Source organism: Stomoxys calcitrans, chromosome 1 (assembly GCF_963082655.1).
Source record: "Stomoxys calcitrans chromosome 1, idStoCalc2.1, whole genome shotgun sequence".
NCBI classification, from domain to species: domain Eukaryota; kingdom Metazoa; phylum Arthropoda; class Insecta; order Diptera; family Muscidae; genus Stomoxys; species Stomoxys calcitrans.
The window spans coordinates 123,732,788-123,760,619 of NC_081552.1; the positions used below are offsets into that span (position 1 = coordinate 123,732,788).

Here is a 27,832-nt window from a genome sequence, read left to right on the forward strand (position 1 = left end):
AAACAATAGATAATCGCTACATAGTTGTATTTTGGAACAAGTGCCACAAATAGATGGAAAAGTGACGCGAAAATGTGGCATTTAGTACCAAAATAAAAAAATGGCACACAAGTGGCATCGTCCAAAAAAAGTGTCATAGTAAGAATTCAGGATCTGAGGGAATCCTTGGTATGCAAAAATGCGCTTTTGGTCGAGAAGGAATGTCCTCCTGCTTGGCTACATCTAGTGCTGCTCACCAATCTTTATTTGCGCACAACGATACATTTCAATTGAGCGTTTATCCCCGAAGACAATGAGTCTGTATCGGCCCCGATACCAGCCTGCATCATCACAAACTGGAGGAGACCCAGGAAATTCCGCAAGGACATCGGAGTATACTGATGACAGTTCATTGACTATCACATTTCAATTATTACTAGGTATGTAGCCCTGTTCTTCTCCCTTGTCGACAGCTGCCATCGCCAAACTGTCTCTAGCGACATATGCAAAGGTTCTTGAACCCATCTTACTGTTGTTCGCCCTAGTTCTTCTAGGCATGGGATGCGCTCTAGGTGACCGCAGCCTTTTGGCTGACTGCGGTGCAGTTTCCGAATCTAGACGTATAGTCTTTGGGGTAGCCTGTGCAGCGAATTCCCGAGCCAAATTTAGAGAGTCTCTCTCCCTATTAGTAAGAGTCATAAGAACATTCGCACGAAGCCTCTCAATTATCCTGAGAGCGATGAGTTTTCTACTATTACAACCTTGGTTTGCCGGGGAAGGCCGATGGCCAAGGTAAATTATAGGCATGAGAAAAAAGAATAGGTTCGGCCTTGTCCTTTAGACTCGAACCAGGTGTCTTCGTAAAAAGCCCCTGCTGACCAGTCGTCTTTCGGCTAGTGGAGCCTCTAGCAGCCACTCCAACAGTCGAGGTTTCAGTAGCAGACAACATGTTACGACATATGGAGCGATCTGCAAATATTTATTTAAAACCTAATTTCCTTGAAGTTCTAAACTGTGACTTTTATAAATTTCTCGGTACCTGAACCGATTATGATCCAAATCGACCCATTATTGAACTCAAATATATATAGTTGGTTTAAAATAAAATAGCATAACAAATATATCCTATTTTAGTATTATTACTAGCTGACCCAGGCCCGCTACGCTACGCCTTCTTTTACTTTATATGGAACAAAAGTTTCCTTGGAATATTTATTTTCGATAATTAAAGAGCCTTTAGTGAAATACCATGCTACGAAAGCAGTACATCGCTTGACAAACAGTTTAACAAAATAAGTTCCTTTATCTGAATCCCATATGATCTACGAATTTAAGTTTGTTGTACTCCATTCTTAAAATACTTTATTTCAGCCCGATATTCTCATGATATCTGGTGAAGGGGTGCTTTCGGGGGTCCCACTTGGCCCTGAAAAAATATCAGCATCGTGCTCTTCTATCAAATACCATTTATTTAAACCCCATATTGCCATTGGCTTAAGAGGAGTTTACAGGATGAGGCGTCCCCCAAACACATGGCCCAAAAATAGGTTATCAAATTCGTTTTCTAATCTCAAATACCTTTCATTTGAGCCACATATTGGCATGGTCGAAAAATTATTTCCCTTTCGGGGTGTTTTGGGAAAGGGATGATGCCCTAATTACATAGTCCTACATTTGGATATCAAATTCGTATTCTACTCCCAAATACCTTTATTTGAGCCCCATATTGACATGGTCACTAAAAAATTGCTGTTTGTGGGGTATTTTGGGAAAGAGGTAAACCCCCAGAAAATAGGTCCCGAAAATGGGTATCAATTCTTGCTTTACCCCCCAATACCGTTCATTTAAGCTCCATATTGACATGGTCGGTAAATATGCCCGATTTAAGGGTATTTTAGGGATTGGGGTGGTCCCCCAAACACTAAGCCCGGAAAATATATCAGCAACGTGATCTATTCTCATATATCTATATATCATTTATTTGAACCCCATATTGCCATTGGCCTCAAAATTGGATATCAAATTCGTTTTCTAATCTCATTTAAACTCCCTATTGCAAAAGTCAGCAAATATGTCCGGTTTGGGGTATTGGCCCTAAAAACTATGAATATTTAGTTCCACTCCCTTTAAGACCCAAATTGTCTTGGTGAGCAAATGCGTTCTATTTGGGGGTTGTTTTGGTGGTGGGACGTCCCCTAGACAGTTGTTTCCTAATGTTGATATCAGATACGTGGTCTACATATTTTCATAATCGGCAAACATGTCCGGCTTGGGGGTGCTTTGGGGGATGGGCGGCCACTCAGTGAGTTGGCCTTGAACTTATATATCGGATTTGTGTTCTACTCTAAAAACCCTCTTATTTGAGCCTCATATTACAATAATCAGCAACTACTTCCTATTTGGGTGTTGTTGTGGGGGTGGGGTGGCCCCGTAGACACTTTTCCAGAATATTGATATCAGATTCGTGCTTCACTCCCAAAGACCTTTCATTTGAGACCCATATTGCTATGGTCGTCCATTTGTCCCCTTTGGTGGATGTTTTTGGGTAGAAGCGGCCCTCAAACAATTGGTCCCATATTCTACAATCGCATACCTTTTATTTAAGCCCCATAACCCTATGGTCAGCAAATAAGTCCTGTTGGGTGGGTGTTTTGGGGAAGGGGTGGACCCCCAAAAACGTGGTCCCACATTTGGATATCAGATTCGTATTCTACTCGCAAATACCATTCATTTGAGTCCCATATTGCCATGGTCGGTAAATATGTCCGATTTAGGGGTGTTTTGGGGGTTGGGGTGGTCCCCCTAACACTTGGTCTGACAATTAGATATCAGATACGTTTTCTTATCCGAAATACCTTTTATTTGAGTCCCATATAGTTGTGATTAGTGTAAACATGTGTTTGGTAGGTTTTAGGGTGGGGCGGCCCCCCTAGGTTCCCCATCCGAAATTTGGATACCAAATTTTTATTTTTAGGGTGCTATATGAGAGCACACAAAATTTCGCTTAAATCGCACCACCAATCTCCGAGATCTGGCGTTTCTGAAAATGAGTGTAAGGGGAAGGGTCCGCCCCCCTTCAGATATCAAAAAATGTAGTACTTTTTTTTCGCCACGGGATCATTGTGCACTATATGTAAAAATTTCAAGAAAATCGGTTCTGCCATTTCTGAGTCTTCAAGGAACACACTAACAAACAAACCTACAAACAAACACAAATTGATTTCATACTATGTATATATATATGAAATTTTTGTGTATATGATGAAATAAATTAAGGCTTTTCGCAACACAAATTCTTATGAAATTGGTACTAGAACGCATATGAATTTGGCTTATAATAATGTTTAAAACATGCTGAAATTGAGTTGAGATATCCTAACTTCTTAAAAATTTAAACTAGATTTTATGTCACTCTCATATACCTAAAACCAGTTAGGTTAGGAAAAGTCTGGCGGTGCCGACTTAATAACACCCTACACGTACCCTATAGGTACAAAGTGGGAGCTATATCTAATTCTGAACCAATTTTAACTGACTTCGGCGGAAGTTTTCAGTTGGGTTATTAACAATCCGAATCAAATTTGATGCAAAAATGTTCAAACTGTTCGGAGGCCACCATAACGCAGAGGTTAGCATGTCCGCCCATGACGCTGAACGTCTGGGTTCGAATCCTGGTGAGACCATCAGAAAAACATTTTCAGCGGAGGTTTTCCCCTCCTAATGCTGGCAACATTTGTGAGGTACTATGCCATGTAAAACTTCTCTCCAAAGAGGTGTCGCAATGCGGCACGCCGTTCGGGCTCGGCTATAAAAAGGAGGCCCCTTATTATTGAATCGGACTGCATTAATTGATATGTGAGAAGATTGGTCCTGTTCCTTAGTGGAATGTTCATGGGCAAAATTCGCAATGTTCAAACTGTAATAACTACGTATGAAAAATGACAACTTTACTGCAAATTACCCAAAATTGCTCAATAAATGCGCTTGCAGTGGATCTAGACATGCAAATCGGGCGATTTCTATGAACTTAGCCAATAATGTCGACAGTCAAGAGAAAATCGTTCCTGACAAACGTCGAGAGAATCGGTTAATAAATGGCCATTTGATTGCATTATTACTGCAAATCGGACGAATTTATTTATATGGGAGCTATATCTAAATCTGAACCGATTTCGACCACACTCGATGGATGTTGTAGTAGTCGTCGGGGTAAGCGTTATGCAAAATTTTGGGGAAATGGCCAATAAATGCGCTTGCAGTAGCTCTAAGAGTGAAAATCGGGAGTGTACATATCTACTGCCAAATCCTTTCGATCTTGAGAGGTTTTGGGAGTTTAGTGTGAAGGTAAGTCTAGCGATACACAGTGGGAGAAAAAAATACTAATCTAAAATCTCTTTGAAATTTGGAATGGTTAGAGCTGAGGTGTTAGCGAAGTCGGGTGCGAGTTTCAAGACCTTAGGTGTTCCGGGCACCTCTTGGCCATCTCAATACTCCGAAAAATTGTTGGGGCTGCCAAATCTTCATTTGTGGTCCGATTTTTTGCTGGATAGTGCTCCAAAGTCCATACAAAAAAGTCTGCTTGAGGCAAACAATATCTCAAGTGGTTTTTGAGATATCAACTTTTAATTTGAATATTAAATCCCTACAAAAAGTTTGCTTGAGGTATACAATATCTCCACTGGTTTCGAGATCTGCTTTATATTTTGCAATTTACGAAAGCATTTGTGGTTTAAATTTAATGTTTATGCATGCTTTGGATTCAATTTCAAATTTACAACAACTTTGCCGCAACAACGGTCCACATCTGATTATTCAGATAAAAGTTATACAGTTTGGAAATCAAAAAAAAAAAAAAATGTGAAAAAGTGTATTTTTGCATTTTTGGTAAAAAAAGAACTTTTCCATGATTAGTCTTTATTGAAAAAACTTGCTTAAATACCTTAATTTTTTCTTTTTTTTGTTTGTGAAGAAGATATATAGAAGAACATTTTTAAGACAAATTTAAACAATATAACTTGACTCAACTTAATATTTACCAAAAATTTCTCATCAAAAATCTTAATTTTTTATCTTATCATTCCCTTTTTTTTCTTCTACAGGTCTAGACCTTTTCAACGATGTATAATTTTTATGTAAAATATTTTATACCCTGCGCCAAAATCGCTACCTAATGTGCACACCTCTATGATTTTATCACCTTTCCGATATTGTGTAATTGTGTTCAAAATTAAAATAAAAGTCGAAAATTGGGTGAGCTTTTCCTCTAACTGCCAAATTTGGCTCAAGTATATCCTTCACATATTCAAATACCCTTAATTCACCTGAAATGCCTTATACTAAATATTGGTATTATCACACAGATCAAAGTAAACATTTTTGTTACATTATCCTTATTTATAAAATATATGTAAAGTTTAATCATAAACACATTCTTTAGGAGATAAACATTTATTATTTTATTTCTTGAAAGTAATCGTCTGTATTGCTATCTAAATCTAAAAGGTAAATCAAATCCTCAAATTATTTGGAATTATTGAATGTTAAAGTTCTGTATTCTGTTCTGAACCACCGATTTCTATGAGCTGTTAAAACTGGATCTGAAGATAACAGAAGTTTTTTAAATATATTCTTCCGTAAGTTCGCCCAAAGGAAGGAAGTTATTTTCTACAATGATTTTACCATGATGCAATATCTTTGTGGTGTCGGTGTCATTGGCTTTCATGGATAAAGATTTTGATATAAATTCGAAACCTCTGAGCAGTAGTTGCCAAATTTCTCTGCATTAATTTGGTGTTTGCTATTTATCGCCATCAAAATGATATTTATTATACCCTCCACCATAGGATGGGGGGTATACTAATTTCGTCATTCTGTTTGTAACTACTCGAAATATTCGTCTGAGACCCCATAAAGTATATATATTCTTGATCGTCGCGACATTTTATGTCGATCTAGGCATGTCCGTCCGTTTGTCCCTCCGTCTGTCCGTCCGTTTGTCCGTCCGTCTGTCTGTCTGTCGAAAACACGCTAACTTCCGAAGGAGTAAAGCTAGCCGCTTGAAATTTTGCACAAATACTTCTTATTAGCGTAGGTTCAAATCGGTTCATAACCTGATATAGCCTGATATCATAACCGTTCTGGTATCTTGACTTCTTGAGCCTGTAGAGTTCGCAATTATTATCCGATTTGCCTGAAATTTTGTACGAAGGATCCTCTCTTGACCATCAACATACGTATTTATTATGGTCTGAATTGGTCTATAGCCCGATACAGCTCCCATATAAATCGATCTCTCTATTTTACTTCTTGAGCCCCCAAAGGACGCAATTCTTATTCGAATTGGCTGACATTTTACACAGGTCTCCAACATAGAATTTTATTGTGGTCCAAACCGGCCCATATCTTGTATAATCTTTAGTTCCAGTAAATTATTTTTGCACCAGTCAAAAAAAAAAACGGTTTAGATCAGATTGCAGTAAACTTTGATACGTCTCGAGATTAAACGACAGAAATATTTTGACATCGTCTGCACATATAAGTACTTTAGAGTGTGGTCCTACATTCGACAAGTCATTAATGAACAATGTAAAAAGTACAGAACCAAGATAGCTCCCTTGTGGAACCCCAGAACTCACATCAATTTTATTGGACACTGCATTACCAAATTTCACCATTTGTGATCTGCCAACAAGGTACGACTTTATCCAATTTAATAGGACCGAATCCCACGTAATGCAACTTGGTTAATGATGATTTATGATTTATCTTATCGAATGCCTTACTGAAATCAGTATAAATGCAGTCTGTCTGGTATTTCTTTCTAAATCCATCGTTCACAACCGTAGTGAGCTCAATAATATTCGTTTATGTCGAGCGATGTATTTTGATAAAATTGACGATATTTGGAATGATACTGAATCTGTTACAAGTTTCTCAAATAATTTTGGTATAGCATTAAGCTTCGCGATACCTCTGTAATTGGAAACGTCAGTTCTCTTACCCGACTTATTTAAATGAACAATGTAAGACTCCTTCCACATTTCAGGAAAATACCCAGAATGTAAAGAATTGTTGAAGAGAATGCAAAGAGGAAGAACGAGATTTTCCGCACAATGTTTCAGTATGCATGATGGGATTCCCTCTGGCCCAGGTGCTGTCATACTTGTGAGGCATCTTAAGTTTTCCAACATGGTAGAAATATCAAAACTATGGACATCTATATGTATAGATGAGCGATTAAGTTGTTCTAAAAAATTATGCAAAGATATTTGAGATTCCAATATCATCATCCGCTGCAACTTGCCCAAATTGCAAACTCTTTGGGAAACCATTACATCGACGTTCATTGTCAATAAAACCATAAAAGGATTTAGAATTCGACATCATCTCATTCCTCATCATTGTTATATATTTTCCATACAGTTGTTTATTTATAATCGTGTATTTCGACCTTGTTACTGAACAATTCGTACAATCAAAATTTGAACCACTTCTTTGGAATTTTCTATAGAGTTTATTCTTTCTGTTCTTCAATTTCGACAACGCAGGAGTATTCCACGGAGGACCAACATTCGTAAAGAATACAAACGCTTAACGATTTTGCGTGTCATCCTAAATTCCTATATTTCATTTTTCTTTATTCAGAAAACCATATGTTGTCATCACTTTGGTCACTCTGCCCTCTCTTTGTTCGTGATGGCATTTCCATCCAGATCCAATTGTAAACAGCCAATAGAAGGAGCTTGGAGTGGCTTAATACCTATAACGTTGATGATTGTATGATATTTGTCTTTAAATGACATTTATATTTCGCGATTGGACAACCCTTGTGTTGCAATCTGCCAACTGATACCTCTATCGTAAAGCTTGACATTTTTGAGGTTATACGTATTCAGAACGTTTTGCCATACGAACGATATTTTTGTTGTTTACAGTTACTTGAAAGCTTCATCTCGCACAAAAAAAGGAATTAAATTGTGAACATTTTCGTGCGATTTTTATTTTTTACAACTTTGGGCAGGATTAACTCAACAACAGTTCATGGATGATTTTAATTAAATTTTTGGCAATGAAGCTCCATCAAGGACTTGTATTCATCGATGGTACAGTAACTTAACAACTGCATTTTTGAGCACTCAAAACATCGATTCAATGAGTCATCCGCCGCATAGTCCTGACTTGGCACCGAATGACTTATTTTTATTCCTGTACGTGAAAAATGAAACGAGAGGTCAAGGTTGTTCTATATATTTGATAGCCACTTAGTACATGACCACCTGTTCCTCTGAGCGCCTGGGTTCGAAATCTTGCGAAGACATTGGAACACATTTTGTGATGGTCATCCCCACACGCCATCGATGAACTAAAATTCGAATTGGAAAATCTCATATGTGAGATATATCTCAGCTGTTATCTATCACTTGGTCTCCCAATTGTCTTAATAGGTCAATACGCCATGTAGCCTACCATGGCGTATTGACCTATTAAGACCCATTGGGGGGAATTTTTAAAGGGTGGGACGACTCCCGATTACTTGGACCTCATTTTTTGTTTCATATTCGTAATCTACTCCCAAATTCCTTTCATTTCAGTCCCATATTGATAAGTATGTTTAATATGTCTCTTTGGGAAGTTTTAGTTATGGGGGGTTCGTTAAAAAAATAGCAAATTGTAGAAAAATGGAAAAAATGCTGCGTTATTTGCTTGTAAGATTCAAAGATAAGACTGGATATAAAATTTTCATAATCTCCACCATAGAATGGGGGGTATACAAATTTCGTCATTCTGTTTGTAACTACTCGAAATATTCGTTTGAGACCCAATAAAGTATATATATTCCTGATTGTCGCGACATTTTATGTCGATCTAGCCATGTCCGTCCGTCTGTCCGTCCGTCCGTCTGTTTGTCGAAAGCACGCAAACATCCGAAGGAGTAAAGCAAGCCGCTTGAAATTTTGCAAGAAAACTCCTTATTAGTGTAGGTCGGCTGGTATTGTAAATGAGCTATATCGGTCCATGTTTTGATATAGCTGCCATATAAACCGATCTTGGGTCTTGATTTCTTGAGCCTCTAGAGTGCGCAATTCTTATCCGATTAAGATGAAATATTGCACGTAGTATTTTGTTATGATATCCAACAACTGTGTCAAGTATGGTTCAAATCGGTCCATAACCTGATATAGCTGCCATATAAACCGATCTTGGGTCTTGACTTCTTGAGCCTCTAGAGGGCGCAATTCCTATCCGATTGGAATGAAATGTTGCACAACGTGTTTTGTTATGATATGCAACAACTGTGCCAAGTATGATTCAAGTCGGTCCATAACCTGATATAGCTGCCATTTAAACCGATCTTGGGTTTTGACTTCTTGAGCCTCTAGAGTGCGCAATTCTAATCTGATTGGAATGAAATGTTGCACGTAGTATTTTGTTATGATATCCAATAACTATGCCAAGTATGGTTCAAATCGGTTTATAACCTGATATAGCTGCCATATAAACCGATCTTGGGTCTTGACTTCTTGAGCCTCTAGATTGCGCAGTTCTTATCCGATTGGAATGAAATTTTGCACGACGTGTTTTCCTATGATATCCAATAACTGTGCCAAGCATGGTTGAAATCGGTTTATAACCTGATATAGCTGTCATAATGAAATTTTGCTCGTAGTAATTTTTATTAATAAATAAATACAAACAAGTGGAATTTATATAATAAAACAATCAGTTTAATTAATATTTATTTGGAGCTATTTTGAACACGACCGTACTCTAAGAGAGCCAAATGTATACCTCATATGTATAGTATTTTGTTATGATATCCAACAACTGTGCCAAGTATGGTTCAAATCGGTTCATAACCTGATATAGCTGTCATATAAACAGATCTGGGGACTTGACTTCTTGAGCCTCTAGAGTGCGCAATTCCTATCCGATTTGGCTGAAATTTTGCATGACGTATTTTATACTCACTTTCAACAACTGTGTCAAATAAGGTTCAAATCGGTTCATAACCCGATATAGCTGCCATATAAATCGATCTGGGATCTTGACTTCTTGAGCCTCTAGAGGTCGCAACTATTATCCGATTTGCCTAAAATTGTGTACGATGGATCCTCTCATGACCATCAACATACGTGTTTATTATGGTCTGAATCGGTGTGTAGCCCGATACAGCTCCCATATAAATCGATCTCTCTATTTTACTTCTTGAGCCCCCAAAGGGCGCAATTCTTATTCGAATTGGCTCATATTTTACACAGGTCTGCAACATTTAATTGTGGTCCAAACCGGACCATATCTTGATATCGTTCTAATAGCAGAGCAAATCTTTTCTTATATCCTTTTTTTGCCTAAGAAGAGATGCCGGGAAAAGAACTCGACAAATGCGATTCATGGTGGAGGGTATAGAAGATTCGGCCCGGTCGAACTTAACACGCTTTTACTTGTTTTTTAATTAAGATTTGGTCGAATCCCGTAATTTTTGATGTGGTTTCAGAATCTTTGATTTTAGGACCGATTTGGGCGCCACAGTAGCCGAGTTGGTAGCGTGCTTGGATTACCAGTGCAGGGGTCGTGGATTCGATTCCCAGAAGAAGCCTTGGTCTGTCGCTACTGTGGTATCACAATGGACTTAAAAAATTGTCTAAGTGAGTCTGTAAAGGACTACCACTCTTACCTAAACTAAACCCTGACAGAGAATTGAACTCATCCCGTAATCTACTCTTTTCCGGAGTTCGCATTTCCTTCAGAACTTGTTTATCGACGGTAGTGCTCTCTAGCATCCTATAACATTTTAAATCGTATGTCAAGTGCAGGAAATATTCCAAAAGCCATATGCGTGTAAGCAAAGGAGATATTCCAAATTTCAAAGCTTTTTCCTTAATTTCAAAGTCCTTTGACGAATCCGAAATCTCTGAACTATTTTTTCCACAAATTCCACATCCACATGTTGATGACGTTCCAGTTATAGCGTTGGCTAAGGACTCTTTCATATATTCAAAGCAAATCGGTCTACAAAATTTTTTTGATCCGGGTGATGAATTCATCCAAAAGTCCTCACAACTCGCTGAAGGCTGATTTGTATTACCATATTTACGGATTTTAAGTGGAACCAATTACTCCTATAGTCCATTGATGATGCTTGCTTATAATCCTGAAGTATTGATAAGCCATCACATCCCCATTTGCATATTAGTTCAACACTACATTGGTTTATTTTTTTCAGTTGTTGTGTTGAAATTATTCTTGTTGCAGTGTTTTCAAGCAGAGAATAGAGACTAACACTCGCTTTGTAACTTGATACTAGGGCCAAAGTCGAAGTCGACTTTCAATGATTAAAAAGTCAAATAATCCATTTTGAAGTCGAAAAAACTGCACAGATATAAAAGTTTGGCTTTCTAATGATGCTGCTAGGTTGCTAGGTAAAAACTGTTTCCAATTTTAAGATTCATTCCTCTTTGATAAATAACCAAAGTTTGTGCATATCCAAGCCAAATTGGGATTATGTCATTATAAGTGTAAGATTCATCTTCATAGTTTTTAAGAATGGAAGCTAAATTTTGGCTCAAATGTATCTTTTTATCCATTATGTTGGAGGATGGGCTGTATAGGACTATATCTTTTCACTGCCCCCGCATTGACTGGGCTCCATATTTGAAATCATTACCTCCTAAAAGGCGTATTTAATGTCAGATTTTGCATAAGTTTGGAAAATATAATAAACAAGGCGTCGTATGAAGCACGAGCTGTATGACGTCGATAGAATGGTTAAACCCATCACCTAGCGTTGGCTAGGTTATGTTGCCAGAATGAATGATGAAGCTCCAGCAAAGAAGTCTTTTTAAGGCGACCATAAAAAAGCGCAAAAGGGGAAGACTAAAACTCCAATGGAGTACCCAAGTGAAGATATTGTAGCCGTTGAGTGAAGCGGACGTGTTTTTTTCGCTCCTCAAAGAAAGTATCTCGGAATAGGTACTACCTATTACGAAAAAATTTTAAAGCCTTTTGGAGTAGGCTAGAAATGGACTCCAAAGATTCAACATCTGCGGTGGTGGCGTCAGACCGTAGCATGTTGTCCTCGCTTCCTATAGGTGTGGGTTCCTTGGCACCTGTAGTCGAGAGTAATGCTTCAAGAGTACTACTAGTCGTGAGACTAATTAATGAGGAAGAGACGGATAAACCAGAGGGATGCACAGTTCGTCCCCAACCTTTAAACAAAGGTGGTGTTTCTGACTCGGATTCAGAGACGGAGGAGTATGTACCAGCAGCGAAATCGGGCGAAAATGCAGGATGATGGATGGGATAGAACTGACGTTCCAAGCACTTCCACGGAAGCTGTAAAAAGAATCAGATCTCCCGAAGAGCATAGCACTGCTAAAATGCTGAAGAAGAAAAAGAGCTCCTCCCTTTCAAGTACTCTGGGAAATCCAAGCCAGCCATCCCGCAATGAAGACCCCAGACCGTGTCCTGCGGAGATAGACAAAGTTGGAACAGGAACGAAGGTAGCGCGCACGGCCCTTGAGCCTTCATGGACGACTGTGATTTCCAATAGGAGGCCAGAGCCATCACGGAAGGGGATGATGGTCGCTGAGAATGGTAAGGAGGCGCCCTCTTACGCCAGAGTGGCAAGGAAGCACAACAGAGATGAGCTGACTAATGCAGTCATCAATATCGGCTGTGCATCCGGTAGGATTCCACCAGATCATTGGTCCCAAGTGGAGGATCTGGTTAACGATCGGATTTTCGAACATGTGTGGAACTCTGTAGAGGGTCCACCCATACATCCTGGGTCCAACCTGCGAGTTTAGAGGGGACATCTTTACGCTGCGTTTTGTGTCGGCGGAATGGATAGATATCCCCCAGCTCACAAAGGCTACGGTCTTCATCAAGGGATGGGGTTGTAAATTTGCGACGGAACGCATGTTGGGATTCTTGGGCAAGCATAACGAAGGTTTCGTCGCAGCGAAGTGGAAGGTCTTCCACAGGGAGGAGAAGGAAGGAGGTTGGCATTGATCAAGTCTCCGTGACAAGTTTGGCTAAGACTAAAGTTATGGCGCACTACGGGAGCAAAACTGTCTTTTTCAAGATTGGGAAGACTAGGACTAGGAAGACTAGAACTAGACACAGCCTAACAAACAGGAACCCGACGACGGATCCATCACCGACTTAAAGATATGGAATACTTGGATAGGTAAAGATCCTTATATTGAAACATTAGGCAGCGCAGCGACAGGCGACTCAATGCAACCCAACGGGCAGGGAGCCGATGATGGTACCATCACCTACTCTCAAGAAACCCATTTACTTCAGATATGGAAGGCTAAGATAGGCAAAGATTCTAGTTTTGAAACATCAGGCAGTACAGGGAATGGAAACCCAATAAAGCTTACAGGGACCAGACGATTGAACCATTACCGACTTTATAAAAAATCGGAAGATTAGACTAGGCAAAGAACCTAAAACGATTACATCAGGCAGTGCAGTGACAGGAAAGTCAATGCAGTCTAAAGAACAGGGAGCTGACGATGAGATCATTACCTACTCCCAAGATTTCCATTTACTGGAGGACCAATGATTGAGGTAATCCTGATAAACCTCCACCGGAGCGAGACTGCGACACACACTCTGATGAAGAAAATCAGCAAGGGCAAGATTCATTTTGCCTTAATTCAGGAGCCATGGACAACCCGGAACAAAGTTTCTGGACTGAACCATATCAACTTCCAATTATTCTATGCTAATACTGGTACTCAGCCGATGACGGTGGATCATACCTGGCATCACTTTATCTGCCTTTCGACCCTCCGTCACCGCCACCCACGTCGGAGCAGCAACGGCTGGTGCGGAAAGCAAAACAGACAGGAAACGAGGTACTAATAGGGTGCGTTATGATCTCTCACCACATTTCGTGGGGTAGTACCAACACTAATAAGCGGGGCCAAGCCCTGGCAGAGTTCTTGAATACTAACGACCCAATAACACTTAATATTGGTAACACTGCTACCTTTGTTAATACAATAGAATTAGGGAGGTATTAGATGTGACGATTTGTTCCGAAAGCCTAATAGATGAGGTTCAGGATTGGAGGGTCTCCGTGGAACACTCTTTCTCTGACCATCGCTACATTAGGTTTAGAATAGCCCGACCAGCGCCGAATCCGATAAGCTTCCGAAATAAGTTGAAAACCAATTGAACAAAATTCTGAAGGCTACTCAGAAGACTTGTTCAAGATAATTTAGATTGTCCAAACATAGAAGACATTGACGAAAATGTCACCAGGATTACGACTGGGTTGGTGGGGTCCTTCGAAGATGGTTGTCCTCTTCACGAAAGGAAATCAGCCCAAGAAAAATCTGGATGACCGGGGAGATTCGCAATATTTGGAAACAGGTCCACAGACTTTTTAATAGAGCACGTCGTACAAAAGCGAAAGTTTATTGGGATGTGTATTACACACAGCTTAAGGAATACAACAATATTACCAGAGCGCCAAAACGTGCCTCCTGGAAGCATTTCTGCTAACAGGTCGATAGCGTTAATGACGCCGCCAAGATAAAAAAGTTTCTCTCAAAAACCCATGTCCAAACTGAAATTTTAGTGAATGGCACGGAAGTGAGAGCAGAGACAACATAGGACATGTTGAGGCTTTTGATGAAAACCCATTTTCCACAGGATACGATGGGACTCACGGAGACACCGGAATCTTGGAAAAATGACTTTGAACGAAGGTTTATAATAACGGAATTAATGGTGAAGGAATTCTTGAGGAACTTCAATTTAAGTCACCCGGACCTGATGGAATATTTCCGGCTTTACTACAGAAAGAGGCAGACTATCTGCCTAGGCAGACTATCACAGCGTACCTAGGACTTTCATATACTCCGAAAGCCTGGCAGGAGGCAAGTATGGTTTTTATACCCAAGCCCGGCATGGCAAGTTATGCGACACCAAACGCCTACAGACCCATAAGCCTTACGTCATTTCTACTCAAAACCATGGAACGTATTGAGAACACCATGATAAAGAGTATGACTTCCAGCGAACTGCTCAAATACAAACAGCATGCCTATGTCAAGGAAAGGTCGGTGGAGACTGCTCTGCATGAGGTTGTGCATAAAATAGAAGAATCCCTCGATGCCAAAACGTACACACTGGCGGTATGCATTGACATCGAAGGGAGCTTTTAACAATGTGTGGAACGACACACTCTTCCAATCCTTAGACCAGTACCGGTTGGACCTGGTCCTTAGAGACTGGATAAACCATATGCTAAGGAACAGTTGTGTAAATTGTGTGCCTCATATCTTATAAATAAGAGAGAAAGTGGCACCGGACACGCCACAGGGGGGCATTTTATCGCCACTCCTATGGGTGACCACCATAAATGACCTATTACAGATGCTGACTGAGGATGGATTTGAACCCGTCTGTTACGCAGACGATGTTCTAATACTTCTAAGTGTTATGGATCCGAACGAGCTATGCAGAAGAGCCGAAAGGGTCATGCATATGTCATATGTTAATCCAGAGAGACTGAAATATGCCTGTTCACGAGGAAGACGAAGGTGGGCCAATTTAACACACCACGTTTCCTCAATAAGACGATTTCGATATCCGACAAGGTCAAATACTTAGGTGTGACTTAAGTGTCACATCCAGGAGCTTACTGAGAAGGCTCACAGAAGTTGGGCACTATGTAGACGGGCCGTAGGCTCGAAATGGGGTCTGAATCCTAGGATAGTCCACCGACTCTACAGGAGCGTGATTAGACCAATACGTACTTACGCCTCAGTAGATTGGTGGACTATTATGGAGAAAAATTGCAACATAAGGACCATACAACAGGTTCAGAGAACATGTTTCTTGGCATAGGCGGAGCGATGAGGACCACGCCCACTATGGCACTGGAGACTATTCTAGATATCCGACCCATTGACGTACAGATTATGTGTGAGGCAGCCACTGCGGCTATGAGACTTAAGGCGATGGGAGAATGGATTGAGGATGGGAGCAGCTCATACCATGCGGTATAATCGAGGCGACGCTAGGAAACCTGGAAGGAAGGGAAGAGGATACGATCGTATACCTGAGATGAACCTTGAAGTCGAGTGCGAGGCACTGCTGCCAGCGGTACAGTCTTGGGTTGACGGAAACTTAGTTTTGCCATCTGGAAGATAATGTTACATGGATGGATCAAAGCTAGAGGACAGATTGCGCCTTCTCTGAGGATTGGAAAATCCGCATCGTTTGGGTGCCGCGCCATAACGGAGTAAGGGGAAATGAAAGGGCAGACGATTTGGCGGTGAAGGCCAGAGGACTGCTGTCAATAAACTTGGTTAAACTGAAGCCTTTCGGGTCGACGCAGTCCGAGTTAAAGGAGTGGGCTACGAATGCGCATGCCACATTGTGGAACAGCGAAACGGCGAAAATCCTATGGGAGGATACAGAACGTGAGAAGACGAGGCTATTACTGAAAGGAAGCAAGAAGGAGGTCAGTATAGCTATTGGTATCATAACGTGACACATAGGACTAGGAGCTCACTTATGTAAAATCGCTGCGGCAAGTGATAGCGTGTGTAGGGCATGCGGCGAAGATGATAAGACGTTGGAGCATTTCCTTTGTCATTGCCCGGCTTACTCGTCCAACAGATACCGGTACTTAGGTGGATACACAATATCAGACATGAACCAACTTAGGGGAGTGGTATGGAAAACAATTAAGGATTTTGTAAGTAGCACAGAATTCCTAACTTAAAATTTTCTTTTTATACCCACCACCGAAGCATGGGGGTATATTCATTTTGTCATTCCGTTTGCAACACATCGAAATATCCATTTCCGACCCTATAAAGTGTAATATGATAACTTGTTATACTCGTATTTATAAGAAACTTTTGATGAAACTAAGTAGACTAGCTTGTTCCTTTAATGTTGTTTGTTTGAAAAATATAATAAAAAGAGTCAGTTTGTTGACAGAAGCTTTACAATTCAGGTGTGGGGTTCCCAAAAAAAAAAAAAAAAAATAAATAAATAAAAAAATAAAAGAAGACTCAAAAAAAATTTTTTTTTTTTTTTAAATATGGATTCACGCCCTACTCGAGAAAGAATTCTTTCAGCTTTGAAAGCTTCAAATGTGGAATTTCCAGAAACAGCGTCAATTGCACAATTGAGAACATTATATGATTCTTTGCAAGTTAACGGTGGTCCATCAAAGCAGACTGAATTGCCTTCTGGAAATGTGGTTTCTTCTGATTCTGCTGGGAATTCATCTGTAACTGTCACTACAATGTCATCCAATACTTTGAATGAAACTCCCGTTATTAATTCCGCAACTGCCGATCCTGAAAATTTGCTTCAGTCATTTCAATGTAATGGTGAGTCCACAAATCAAACTGAATTGGTTCTTGGAACTGCCGCTTGTTTTTCTGCCGCACGGACTTCAACCGATTTAATATCTAGAAATACATTGAGTGTCGCTTTTAATAACAGCGAAATTGGCGTATCCTGTGCAAATCTTCGGCAAACACAGACTTCAGTGCCTCCTTCCGTAATTTCTTCCGTACCTTCCGTCTATAATTCTTCTGCTTCCGTTCCTGTAAATACAGTTCAAAGACAATTTCCTGGTACTTCAGGGACTGCTGCTTCTGTTTCTGCCGCCCGGACTTCATCAGTTATTTCCGATTTAATGAATACAAATACATTGGGTGTCGCTTTTAACAATAGAGCAATTGGCGTGTCCTGTGATGTTCTTCCGCAAACACAAACTTCCGTACCTCCTTCCGTATCTTCTTGTGTTGTTTCTTCCGTACCCTCCGTCAATTATTCCTCAGTTTCCGTTCCTGCAAACTTACTTCGAGGACAATTTTCTAGACCTTCTGTTCCATCACAGGTAACAGACCCTTTCATTCGTTCAAGCGTTTTATCCCGTGAAGTTTTGAGATTGAAGCAAGAAATGTTGGCTCTTCGAAACCAAATTGAATCTTTAGAAAACGGTGGAAAAAAGGTTTCTACAAATATCAATTATGACGAGCTCTCTATGATGGTTCCGAAATTTTCTGGGAATAATGGACGAAATATTGAAAAATGGATAAACTCTTTTGAAAGCTACACTATAAATATGACTGACCAAGAAAAATATATGTGCTTAAGATATTTGCTGGTTGGAACTGCGCGAGAGTTCATGGAAAATTCAAATTACAAAGAATATAAGGAGTTGAAGAGATCGCTCTTAGACATTTTCAAGAGAACGGTAACGCAAGAAGAAGTTTATCAAAAATTGCGTTTGCGCAAGTTGAAGCCAACAGAGCCGTGTATTGCCTATATAGTAGCAATGCAAACTATTGCAGCAGAAGGCGAAATCAACGAGCAAGAACTGGTTGACATTATAATAGACGGAATGGAAGATAAAACCAACAACATATCCATTCTATACGGATCAAACTCATTACAAGAATTGATGCATGGAATAGATAGATACGAGAAACGCAGGTCAAAAACAGTCAGTACTCATAAAGAAGGCCGTGACAATACTAAAGGCATACGATGTTTCAATTGCTCTCAATTTGGACATATGAAGAACACCTGCAATAAGCCTCGACGTCCACCGGGATCTTGTTTCCATTGTTTCCAAATGGGACATTTTTACAAGGATTGTCCTAAAAGGATGAATGTTACTGCTCCCATATTTTTTGTAGTAATGATATTGTAGACACAACACAAATGGTAAGTGTGGCCTTTAAATATTCTTGTGGATCCAAATATACTAATTCTGCGAATATTTCGTGCTTGATCGATTCCGGTAGCTTAATTAGTTTGGTTAAGATGTCTTTATTACCGACTGGTGTGATACGTTCGAAGAATTTAATACCAACTTCGTATGTTGGAGTTGGCAATTCCCCTTTGAAAATATATGGAAATATTTCTTGTTTAATAAAATTTAAAAAATCGTCTAAACAAATAGAATTACTTGTTGTTCCGAATGAGAGCATTCATGTTCCAATGATTCTTGATTCTTCCAGAAACAGCGTCAATTGCACAATTGAGAACATTATATGATTCTTTGCAAGTTAACGGTGGTCCATCAAAGCAGACTGAATTGCCTTCTGGAAATGTGGTTTCTTCTGATTCTGCTGGGAATTCATCTGTAACTGTCACTACAATGTCATCCAATACTTTGAATGAAACTCCCGTTATTAATTCCACAACTGCCGATCCTGAAAATTTGCTTCAGTCATTTCAATGTAATGGTGAGTCCACAAATCAAACTGAATTGGTTCTTGGAACTGCCGCTTGTTTTTCTGCCGCACGGACTTCAACCGATTTAATATCTAGAAATACATTGAGTGTCGCTTTTAATAACAGCGAAATTGGCGTATCCTGTGCAAATCTTCGGCAAACACAGACTTCAGTGCCTCCTTCCGTAATTTCTTCCGTACCTTCCGTCTATAATTCTTCTGCTTCCGTTCCTGTAAATACAGTTCAAAGACAATTTCCTGGTACTTCAGGGACTGCTGCTTCTGTTTCTGCCGCCCGGACTTCATCAGTTATTTCCGATTTAATGAATACAAATACATTGGGTGTCGCTTTTAACAATAGAGCAATTGGCGTGTCCTGTGATGTTCTTCCGCAAACACAAACTTCCGTACCTCCTTCCGTATCTTCTTGTGTTGTTTCTTCCGTACCCTCCGTCAATTATTCCTCAGTTTCCGTTCCTGCAAACTTACTTCGAGGACAATTTTCTAGACCTTCTGTTTCATCACAGGTAACAGACCCTTTCATTCGTTCAAGCGTTTTATCCCGTGAAGTTTTGAGATTGAAGCAAGAAATGTTGGCTCTTCGAAACCAAATTGAATCTTTAGAAAACGGTGGAAAAAAGGTTTCTACAAATATCAATTATGACGAGCTCTCTATGATGGTTCCGAAATTTTCTGGGAATAATGGACGAAATATTGAAAAATGGATAAACTCTTTTGAAAGCTACACTATAAATATGACTGACCAAGAAAAATATATGTGCTTAAGATATTTGCTGGTTGGAACTGCGCGAGAGTTCATGGAAAATTCAAATTACAAAGAATATAAGGAGTTGAAGAGATCGCTCTTAGACATTTTCAAGAGAACGGTAACGCTAGAAGAAGTTTATCAAAAATTGCGTTTGCGCAAGTTGAAGCCAACAGAGCCGTGTATTGCCTATATAGTAGCAATGCAAACTATTGCAGCAGAAGGCGAAATCAACGAGCAAGAACTGGTTGACATTTTAATAGACGGAATGGAAGATAAAACCAACAACATATCCATTCTATACGGATCAAACTCATTACAAGAATTGATGCATGGAATAGATAGATACGAGAAACGCAGGTCAAAACAGTCAGTACTCATAAAGAAGGCCGTGACAATACTAAAAGCATACGATGTTTCAATTGCTCTCAATTTGGACATATGAAGAACACCTGCAATAAGCCTCGACGTCCACCGGGATCTTGTTTCCATTGTTTCCAAATGGGACATTTTTACAAGGATTGTCCTAAAAGGATGAATGTTACTGCTCCCATATTTTTTGTAGTAATGATATTGTAGACACAACACAAATGGTAAGTGTGGCCTTTAAATATTCTTGTGGATCCAAATATACTAATTCTGCGAATATTTCGTGCTTGATCGATTCCGGTAGCCCAATTAGTTTGGTTAAGATGTCTTTATTACCGACTGGTGTGATACGTTCGAAGAATTTAATACCAACTTCGTATGTTGGAGTTGGCAATTCCCCTTTGAAAATATATGGAAATATTTCTTGTTTAATAAAATTTAAAAAATCGTCTAAACAAATAGAATTACTTGTTGTTCCGAATGAGAGCATTCATGTTCCAATGATTCTTGATTCTTCCAGAAACAGCGTCAATTGCACAATTGAGAACATTATATGATTCTTTGCAAGTTAACGGTGGTCCATCAAAGCAGACTGAATTGCCTTCTGGAAATGTGGTTTCTTCTGATTCTGCTGGGAATTCATCTGTAACTGTCACTACAATGTCATCCAATACTTTGAATGAAACTCCCGTTATTAATTCCGCAACTGCCGATCCTGAAAATTTGCTTCAGTCATTTCAATGTAATGGTGAGTCCACAAATCAAACTGAATTGGTTCTTGGAACTGCCGCTTGTTTTTCTGCCGCACGGACTTCAACCGATTTAATATCTAGAAATACATTGAGTGTCGCTTTTAATAACAGCGAAATTGGCGTATCCTGTGCAAATCTTCGGCAAACACAGACTTCAGTGCCTCCTTCCGTAATTTCTTCCGTACCTTCCGTCTATAATTCTTCTGCTTCCGTTCCTGTAAATACAGTTCAAAGACAATTTCCTGGTACTTCAGGGACTGCTGCTTCTGTTTCTGCCGCCCGGACTTCATCAGTTATTTCCGATTTAATGAATACAAATACATTGGGTGTCGCTTTTAACAATAGAGCAATTGGCGTGTCCTGTGATGTTCTTCCGCAAACACAAACTTCCGTACCTCCTTCCGTATCTTCTTGTGTTGTTTCTTCCGTACCCTCCGTCAATTATTCCTCAGTTTCCGTTCCTGCAAACTTACTTCGAGGACAATTTTCTAGACCTTCTGTTCCATCACAGGTAACAGACCATTTCATTCGTTCAAGCGTTTTATCCCGTGAAGTTTTGAGATTGAAGCAAGAAATGTTGGCTCTTCGAAACCAAATTGAATCTTTAGAAAACGGTGGAAAAAAGGTTTCTACAAATATCAATTATGACGAGCTCTCTATGATGGTTCCGAAATTTTCTGGGAATAATGGACGAAATATTGAAAAATGGATAAACTCTTTTGAAAGCTACACTATAAATATGACTGACCAAGAAAAATATATGTGCTTAAGATATTTGCTGGTTGGAACTGCGCGAGAGTTCATGGAAAATTCAAATTACAAAGAATATAAGGAGTTGAAGAGATCGCTCTTAGACATTTTCAAGAGAACGGTAACGCAAGAAGAAGTTTATCAAAAATTGCGTTTGCGCAAGTTGAAGCCAACAGAGCCGTGTATTGCCTATATAGTAGCAATGCAAACTATTGCAGCAGAAGGCGAAATCAACGAGCAAGAACTGGTTGACATTATAATAGACGGAATGGAAGATAAAACCAACAACATATCCATTCTATACGGATCAAACTCATTACAAGAATTGATGCATGGAATAGATAGATACGAGAAACGCAGGTCAAAAACAGTCAGTACTCATAAAGAAGGCCGTGACAATACTAAAGGCATACGATGTTTCAATTGCTCTCAATTTGGACATATGAAGAACACCTGCAATAAGCCTCGACGTCCACCGGGATCTTGTTTCCATTGTTTCCAAATGGGACATTTTTACAAGGATTGTCCTAAAAGGATGAATGTTACTGCTCCCATATTTTTTGTAGTAATGATATTGTAGACACAACACAAATGGTAAGTGTGGCCTTTAAATATTCTTGTGGATCCAAATATACTAATTCTGCGAATATTTCGTGCTTGATCGATTCCGGTAGCCCAATTAGTTTGGTTAAGATGTCTTTATTACCGACTGGTGTGATACGTTCGAAGAATTTAATACCAACTTCGTATGTTGGAGTTGGCAATTCCCCTTTGAAAATATATGGAAATATTTCTTGTTTAATAAAATTTAAAAAATCGTCTAAACAAATAGAATTACTTGTTGTTCCGAATGAGAGCATTCATGTTCCAATGATTCTTGGACGGAACTTTATGCATGCATTTAATGTAAAATTACTTCAAGTCAAGGAAACTACGAATGATATAGAAGTATTTGAATCCACAAGAAAAATAAATGACAATAATAATATAACCTCGGGGTCTACACCATCTACGATAAGCAATTCTTATGATTGTCCTGTGAATTCCCAAGTGATACGTACGGACGATATTGATCTAAATCCTTTGTTAAATTCATTCCAGAAGAAGACTTTAGAAGATCTTATTCATAATCGTTATATAACTCCAAAGGGAATTGATAAAAAGTCATCTGATTATAGGATGCAGATTAAATTATCTGATGATATTCCAATACACTGCTCTCCCCGTAGATTGTCGGTTCGTGATCGTGAGGAAACGCAGAAGATTTTTAGTGATTTGTTAGAAAGGAAAATAATACGTTACAGCAATTCTCCATACACGTCAGCAATTGTGTTGGTAAAGAAAAAGACAGGGGAAACGCGGATGTGTGTCGATTATCGAGCGTTAAACAAAAAGACTATTAGGGATAACTTTCCTTTACCCCTCATCGAGGACTGTATTGAGAGCATATCAGGCAAAAAATGGTTTAGCCTCATGGATTTGAAGGATGGATTTTTCAACATAGAAATGCATAATGATTCAATTCCATACACTTCATTTGTAACCCCATTTGGACAGTACGAGTATTTGAAGATGCCATTTGGTTTAAAGAATGCTCCAGCAAACTTTCAACGCTTTATAAATGGTATATTTCGCGACTTAATAGAGGACCATAGAGTGGTTATATATATGGATGACATATTGATTGCATCCTCTGATTTCGATTCTCATGTTCAGACATTGGCGGTTGTACTTGGACGTGCTTTTGAGTACGGATTACGTATCAAGTTAACTAAATGTAAATTTGGTTATCAGAGTTTAGAGTATTTAGGATACTTAATCAGCCCAAAAGGTATACGGCCGACAGAAAATCAGGAAAAAAAGGAATCATAGGGAATTACAAACTTGTCTTGGGTTGTTTTCCTACTTTAGGAAATTCGTTCCGTCATTCTCAAATATTGCAAGGCCATTGTTAGATTTGCTTCGTAAAGAGAAAAATTTCGTTTTCTCTGAAGAATGTGTAAAGGCCTTTAGTGAATTAAAGTCTCGTTTACTTCGGGCCCCAGTATTAGCTATCTATAACCCTAAAAGCGATACGGAGTTACATTGTGATGCAAGTTCTCATGGATTCGGAGCAATATTGATGCAGCGTCAGGATGATAAAAAGTTCCACCCCGTAGCATTTTTTTCAAAGGCTACAACCAATGCAGAATCGAGATATCATAGCTTCGAACTGGAAACACTCGCAATTATTTACGCGTTGCGCCGGTTTCGTGTGTATTTAGAAGGATTACATTTTACCATAGTCACAGATTGCAATTCACTTACAATGACCTTGAACAAGAGACAAGTTAAACCTCGGATATCCCGCTGGGCATTGGAACTAGAGAACTATGACTATTCTATCGAACACAGGAAGGGTTCTTCTATGGGTCATGTGGATATGTTAAGCAGATGTATAGAAAAGGAAATATCCCCTCATGTGGAATGTAACATGATTTGCTCTGTAGATTCGAATCAACTCGATGTCCAAATTCAACTGACCCAAGCTAGAGATCCTGTTATTAAGGACTTATGTAAACGTTTGGAAAAGGAAAATATATGTGATTTTGACCTAATAGACGGTCTCTTATTTAAGAAAGTGGGTGCAACCGTTTATTTATATGTCCCAAAGGAAATGGAAGATAATGTGATAAGAATGATACATGAGAAGCTTGGACACCTGGGGACAGATAAATGTTATTATAAGATTCGAGAGAATTTTTGGTTCCCAGACATGCGCAATAAGATAGATACATAGCTTCATTAAGAATTGTATAAAATGTATCATTTATGCTGCTCCAGCTAGAATAAACCAACAGAACATGTACAGCATTCCAAAGGTGGCGGAGCCATTCGATACGATACACGTGGATCACTTCGGACCACTTCCATCATTAAAATCGAAAAGAAAACACATTTTAGTGGTAGTTGATTCTTTTACAAAATTTGTTCGACTTTATCCTGTAAATTCGACGAGTACTAAGGAGGTTTGTTGTTCTCTCGAAAAGTATTTTAGTTATTACAGTAGACCAAGACGCCTAATCTCGGACAGAGGATCATGTTTTACGTCATTGGAGTTTTCTGAATTCATTTTGAAAAATAATATTAATCATGTTAAGGTGGCGGTTGCCTCTCCACAAGCAAATGGGCAGGTTGAGCGTGTAAATCGTATTATTAAGTCCATGTTGAGCAAATTGAGTGACCCAATAGATCATTCCGATTGGTCATTGAAATTGTCCCAGGTGGAATATGCTATCAATAACTGTGTTCACAGTTCTACAAAGGAAACCCCAGCGAAGTTACTCTTTGGAACGAATCAACGAGGGGTGGTGGTAGATAAGCTGTCGGAATATCTAGATGAGAAAATGGGTAATGAGGAGAAACTAAATTTGAGGGATATGAGGGTTAAGGCATTGAATTCTATACAGCGATCTCAGAACTACAACGAATTATACTTTTCCAAACATCATGAACCGGCAAAACGTTACGATGAGGGTGATTATGTTGTTATTATGAATATTGACAATACAGTTGGGAAGAATAAGAAATTTTGTGAAAAATATCGTGGTCCCTACATTATTGAAAAAGTATTAGATAATGATCGCTACGTTGTGAGAGATGTTGACAATTGTCAACTGACACAGATCCCATATAAGGGTATAATTGAAGCAAAGCGACTTCGGAAATGGTTGACACCTAGGTTATAGATTTATGTTATTGGTCACACTTATATAATATACACAATTTTTATATCATGATTGTGGGCAATCATATTGTCAGGTTGGCCGAACTGTAATATGATAACTTGTTATACTCGTATTTATAAGAAACTTTTGATGAAACTAAGTAGACTAGCTTGTTCCTTTAATGTTGTTTGTTTGAAAAATATAATAAAAAGAGTCAGTTTGTTAACAGAAGCTTTACAAAAGAATATATATTCTTGATCAGCGTAAAAATCTAAGACGATCTAGACATGTGCGTTCGTCTGTCCGTCTGTCTGTTGAAATCATGCTACAGTCTTTAAAAATAGAGATATTGAGCTGAAATTTTGCACAAATTTTTTTTTTGTCCATAAGCAGGTTAAGTTCGAAGATGGGCTATATCGGACTATACCTTGATAAAGCCCCCATATAGACCGATCCGCCGATTTAGGGTCTTAGGCCCATAAAAGCCACATTTATTATCTGATTTTGTTGAAGTTTGGGGCAGTGAGTTGTGTTAGGCCCTTCGACATCCTTCGTCAATTTGGCTCAGATCGGTCTAGATTTGGATATAGCTGCCATATAGACCGATCCTCAGATTTAGGGTCTTAGGCCCATAAAATCCACATTTATTATCAGATTTCGCTGAAATTTGGAACAGTGAGTTGTCTTAGGCCCTTCGACTTCCTTCGTTAAATTGGCCCAGATCGGTTCAGATTTGGATATAGCTGCCATATAGACCGATCCTCCGGTTAAGGGTCTTAGGCCCACAAAAGCCACATTTATTATCCGATTTTGATGAAATTCGGGACAGTGAGTTGTGTTAGGCCCATCGAAATCCTTCGTTAATTTTGCTCAAATCGGTCCAGATTTGGATATAGCTGCCATATAGATCGATCCTCCAATTTATGGTGTAAGGCCCATAAAAGCCACATTCATTATCCGATTTTGCTGAAATTTGGGACAGTGAGTTGTGTTAGGCCTTTTGACATACTTCTTCAATTTGGTTCAGATCGGTTCAGATTTAGATATAGCTGCCATATAGACAGATTTCTTGATTTATGGTTTTGGGCTCATTTATTGTCTGATGTCGCCGAAATTTGGAAAAGTGAGTTTAGTTAAGCCCCTTGACATGCTTCTGCAATATCGCACAGATCGGTCCAGATTTGGATATAGCTGCCACATAGACCGATATCTAGGTTTTAGGTGTTGGGGCGATAAAAGATGCATTTATTGTCCGATGTCGCTGAAATTTGACACAGTGAGTTTGATTAGGCTTTTCGACGTCCTTCTTCAATTTTGCCCAGATCGGTCCAGATTTGCATATAGCTGCCATATAGACCGATCTCTCGATTTAAGGTTTAGGGCCCATAAAAGAGGCATTTACTGTTTTTTTTTTTACTTTTCAACATGTTTGTGCAACTTGGCCCAAATCGGTCCAGATTTGGATATAGCTGCTATGTAGACCGATATCTCGATTTAAAGTCTTGGCGCCATAAAAGGCGCATTTATAATCCGATTTCACTAAAATTTGACACAGTGACTTATGTTCGGCTTTTCGACATCGTGTCGTATATAGTTCAGATCGGTATGAGGTATGTGAGTATAGGGTATGAAATTTTCACTGAATTTTGATGAAAGGTGGTTTACATATATACCCGAGGTGGTGGGTATCCAAAGTTCGGCCCGGCCGATCTTAACGCCTTTTTACTTGTTCGAGGTTTCTTTTATATAGTTTTTAGAGCGCACAACAAGCCGATTACTGGCATAGGTGTATGTCCATAGTGGCATGAGGCGGATTAATATCTGCACCCTCTTTTCAACCTAACTTAATCTAATCAAATGGAGATCAACATCTCGAAACTGGATGTCAGAAATCGGAGAACAAGCGCAGAATTTCGATGCGCTTTGGCACCTATTCTACGTTTGGCTAGATAACTTTATTTTCTGTAATGGCAAATTAAAGTAAAGTAAAATAATATAATCATCTCAGTCCATATTTTGGTGTAGCTACCGCATAGATCGATCTCCAAATTAAACACCTTAATTCCATAAAAGCGAATATATCGAATATGGTCCATATCGGCCCAACTTTGAGTGTAGGTCCCATATTAACGCACCCCCAATTTTAGGTATTTTTGCTCTTGAAGCAACTTTTTCACGGCCTGGCGAAGGTATAATCCATAGACGAATCGACCAATATTTTACAGCAGCTCCTATATAAGCGAACATTTTACAAATAGAAATTTTTGCACCAAATTT

General features: G+C 39.2%; 4 protein-coding genes across 4 annotated transcripts in view; 3 read left to right on the forward strand and 1 right to left on the reverse strand.

Annotated features, from left to right (window-relative positions):
* The window catches only part of LOC106093015 (paired box protein Pax-6), a 298,522-nt gene that overhangs the window by 11,851 nt on the left and 258,839 nt on the right, over window positions 1-27,832 (reverse strand). The window lies entirely within an intron of this gene.
* On the forward strand, window positions 17,045-18,953 carry LOC131994221 (uncharacterized). The gene is made up of 2 exons (XM_059360797.1): window positions 17,045-18,699; window positions 18,780-18,953. The coding sequence occupies exon 1, from the start codon at window positions 17,057-17,059 to the stop codon at window positions 18,683-18,685; it is 1,629 nt and encodes a 542-aa protein (XP_059216780.1). The 5' UTR covers window positions 17,045-17,056; the 3' UTR covers window positions 18,686-18,699; window positions 18,780-18,953.
* LOC131994224 (uncharacterized) lies at window positions 19,197-20,824 on the forward strand. Its single transcript, XM_059360800.1, has 2 exons — window positions 19,197-20,570; window positions 20,651-20,824. The coding sequence occupies exon 1, from the start codon at window positions 19,535-19,537 to the stop codon at window positions 20,420-20,422; it is 888 nt and encodes a 295-aa protein (XP_059216783.1). The 5' UTR covers window positions 19,197-19,534; the 3' UTR covers window positions 20,423-20,570; window positions 20,651-20,824.
* LOC131994222 (uncharacterized) lies at window positions 20,842-22,696 on the forward strand. Its single transcript, XM_059360798.1, has 2 exons — window positions 20,842-22,442; window positions 22,523-22,696. The coding sequence occupies exon 1, from the start codon at window positions 21,007-21,009 to the stop codon at window positions 22,426-22,428; it is 1,422 nt and encodes a 473-aa protein (XP_059216781.1). The 5' UTR covers window positions 20,842-21,006; the 3' UTR covers window positions 22,429-22,442; window positions 22,523-22,696.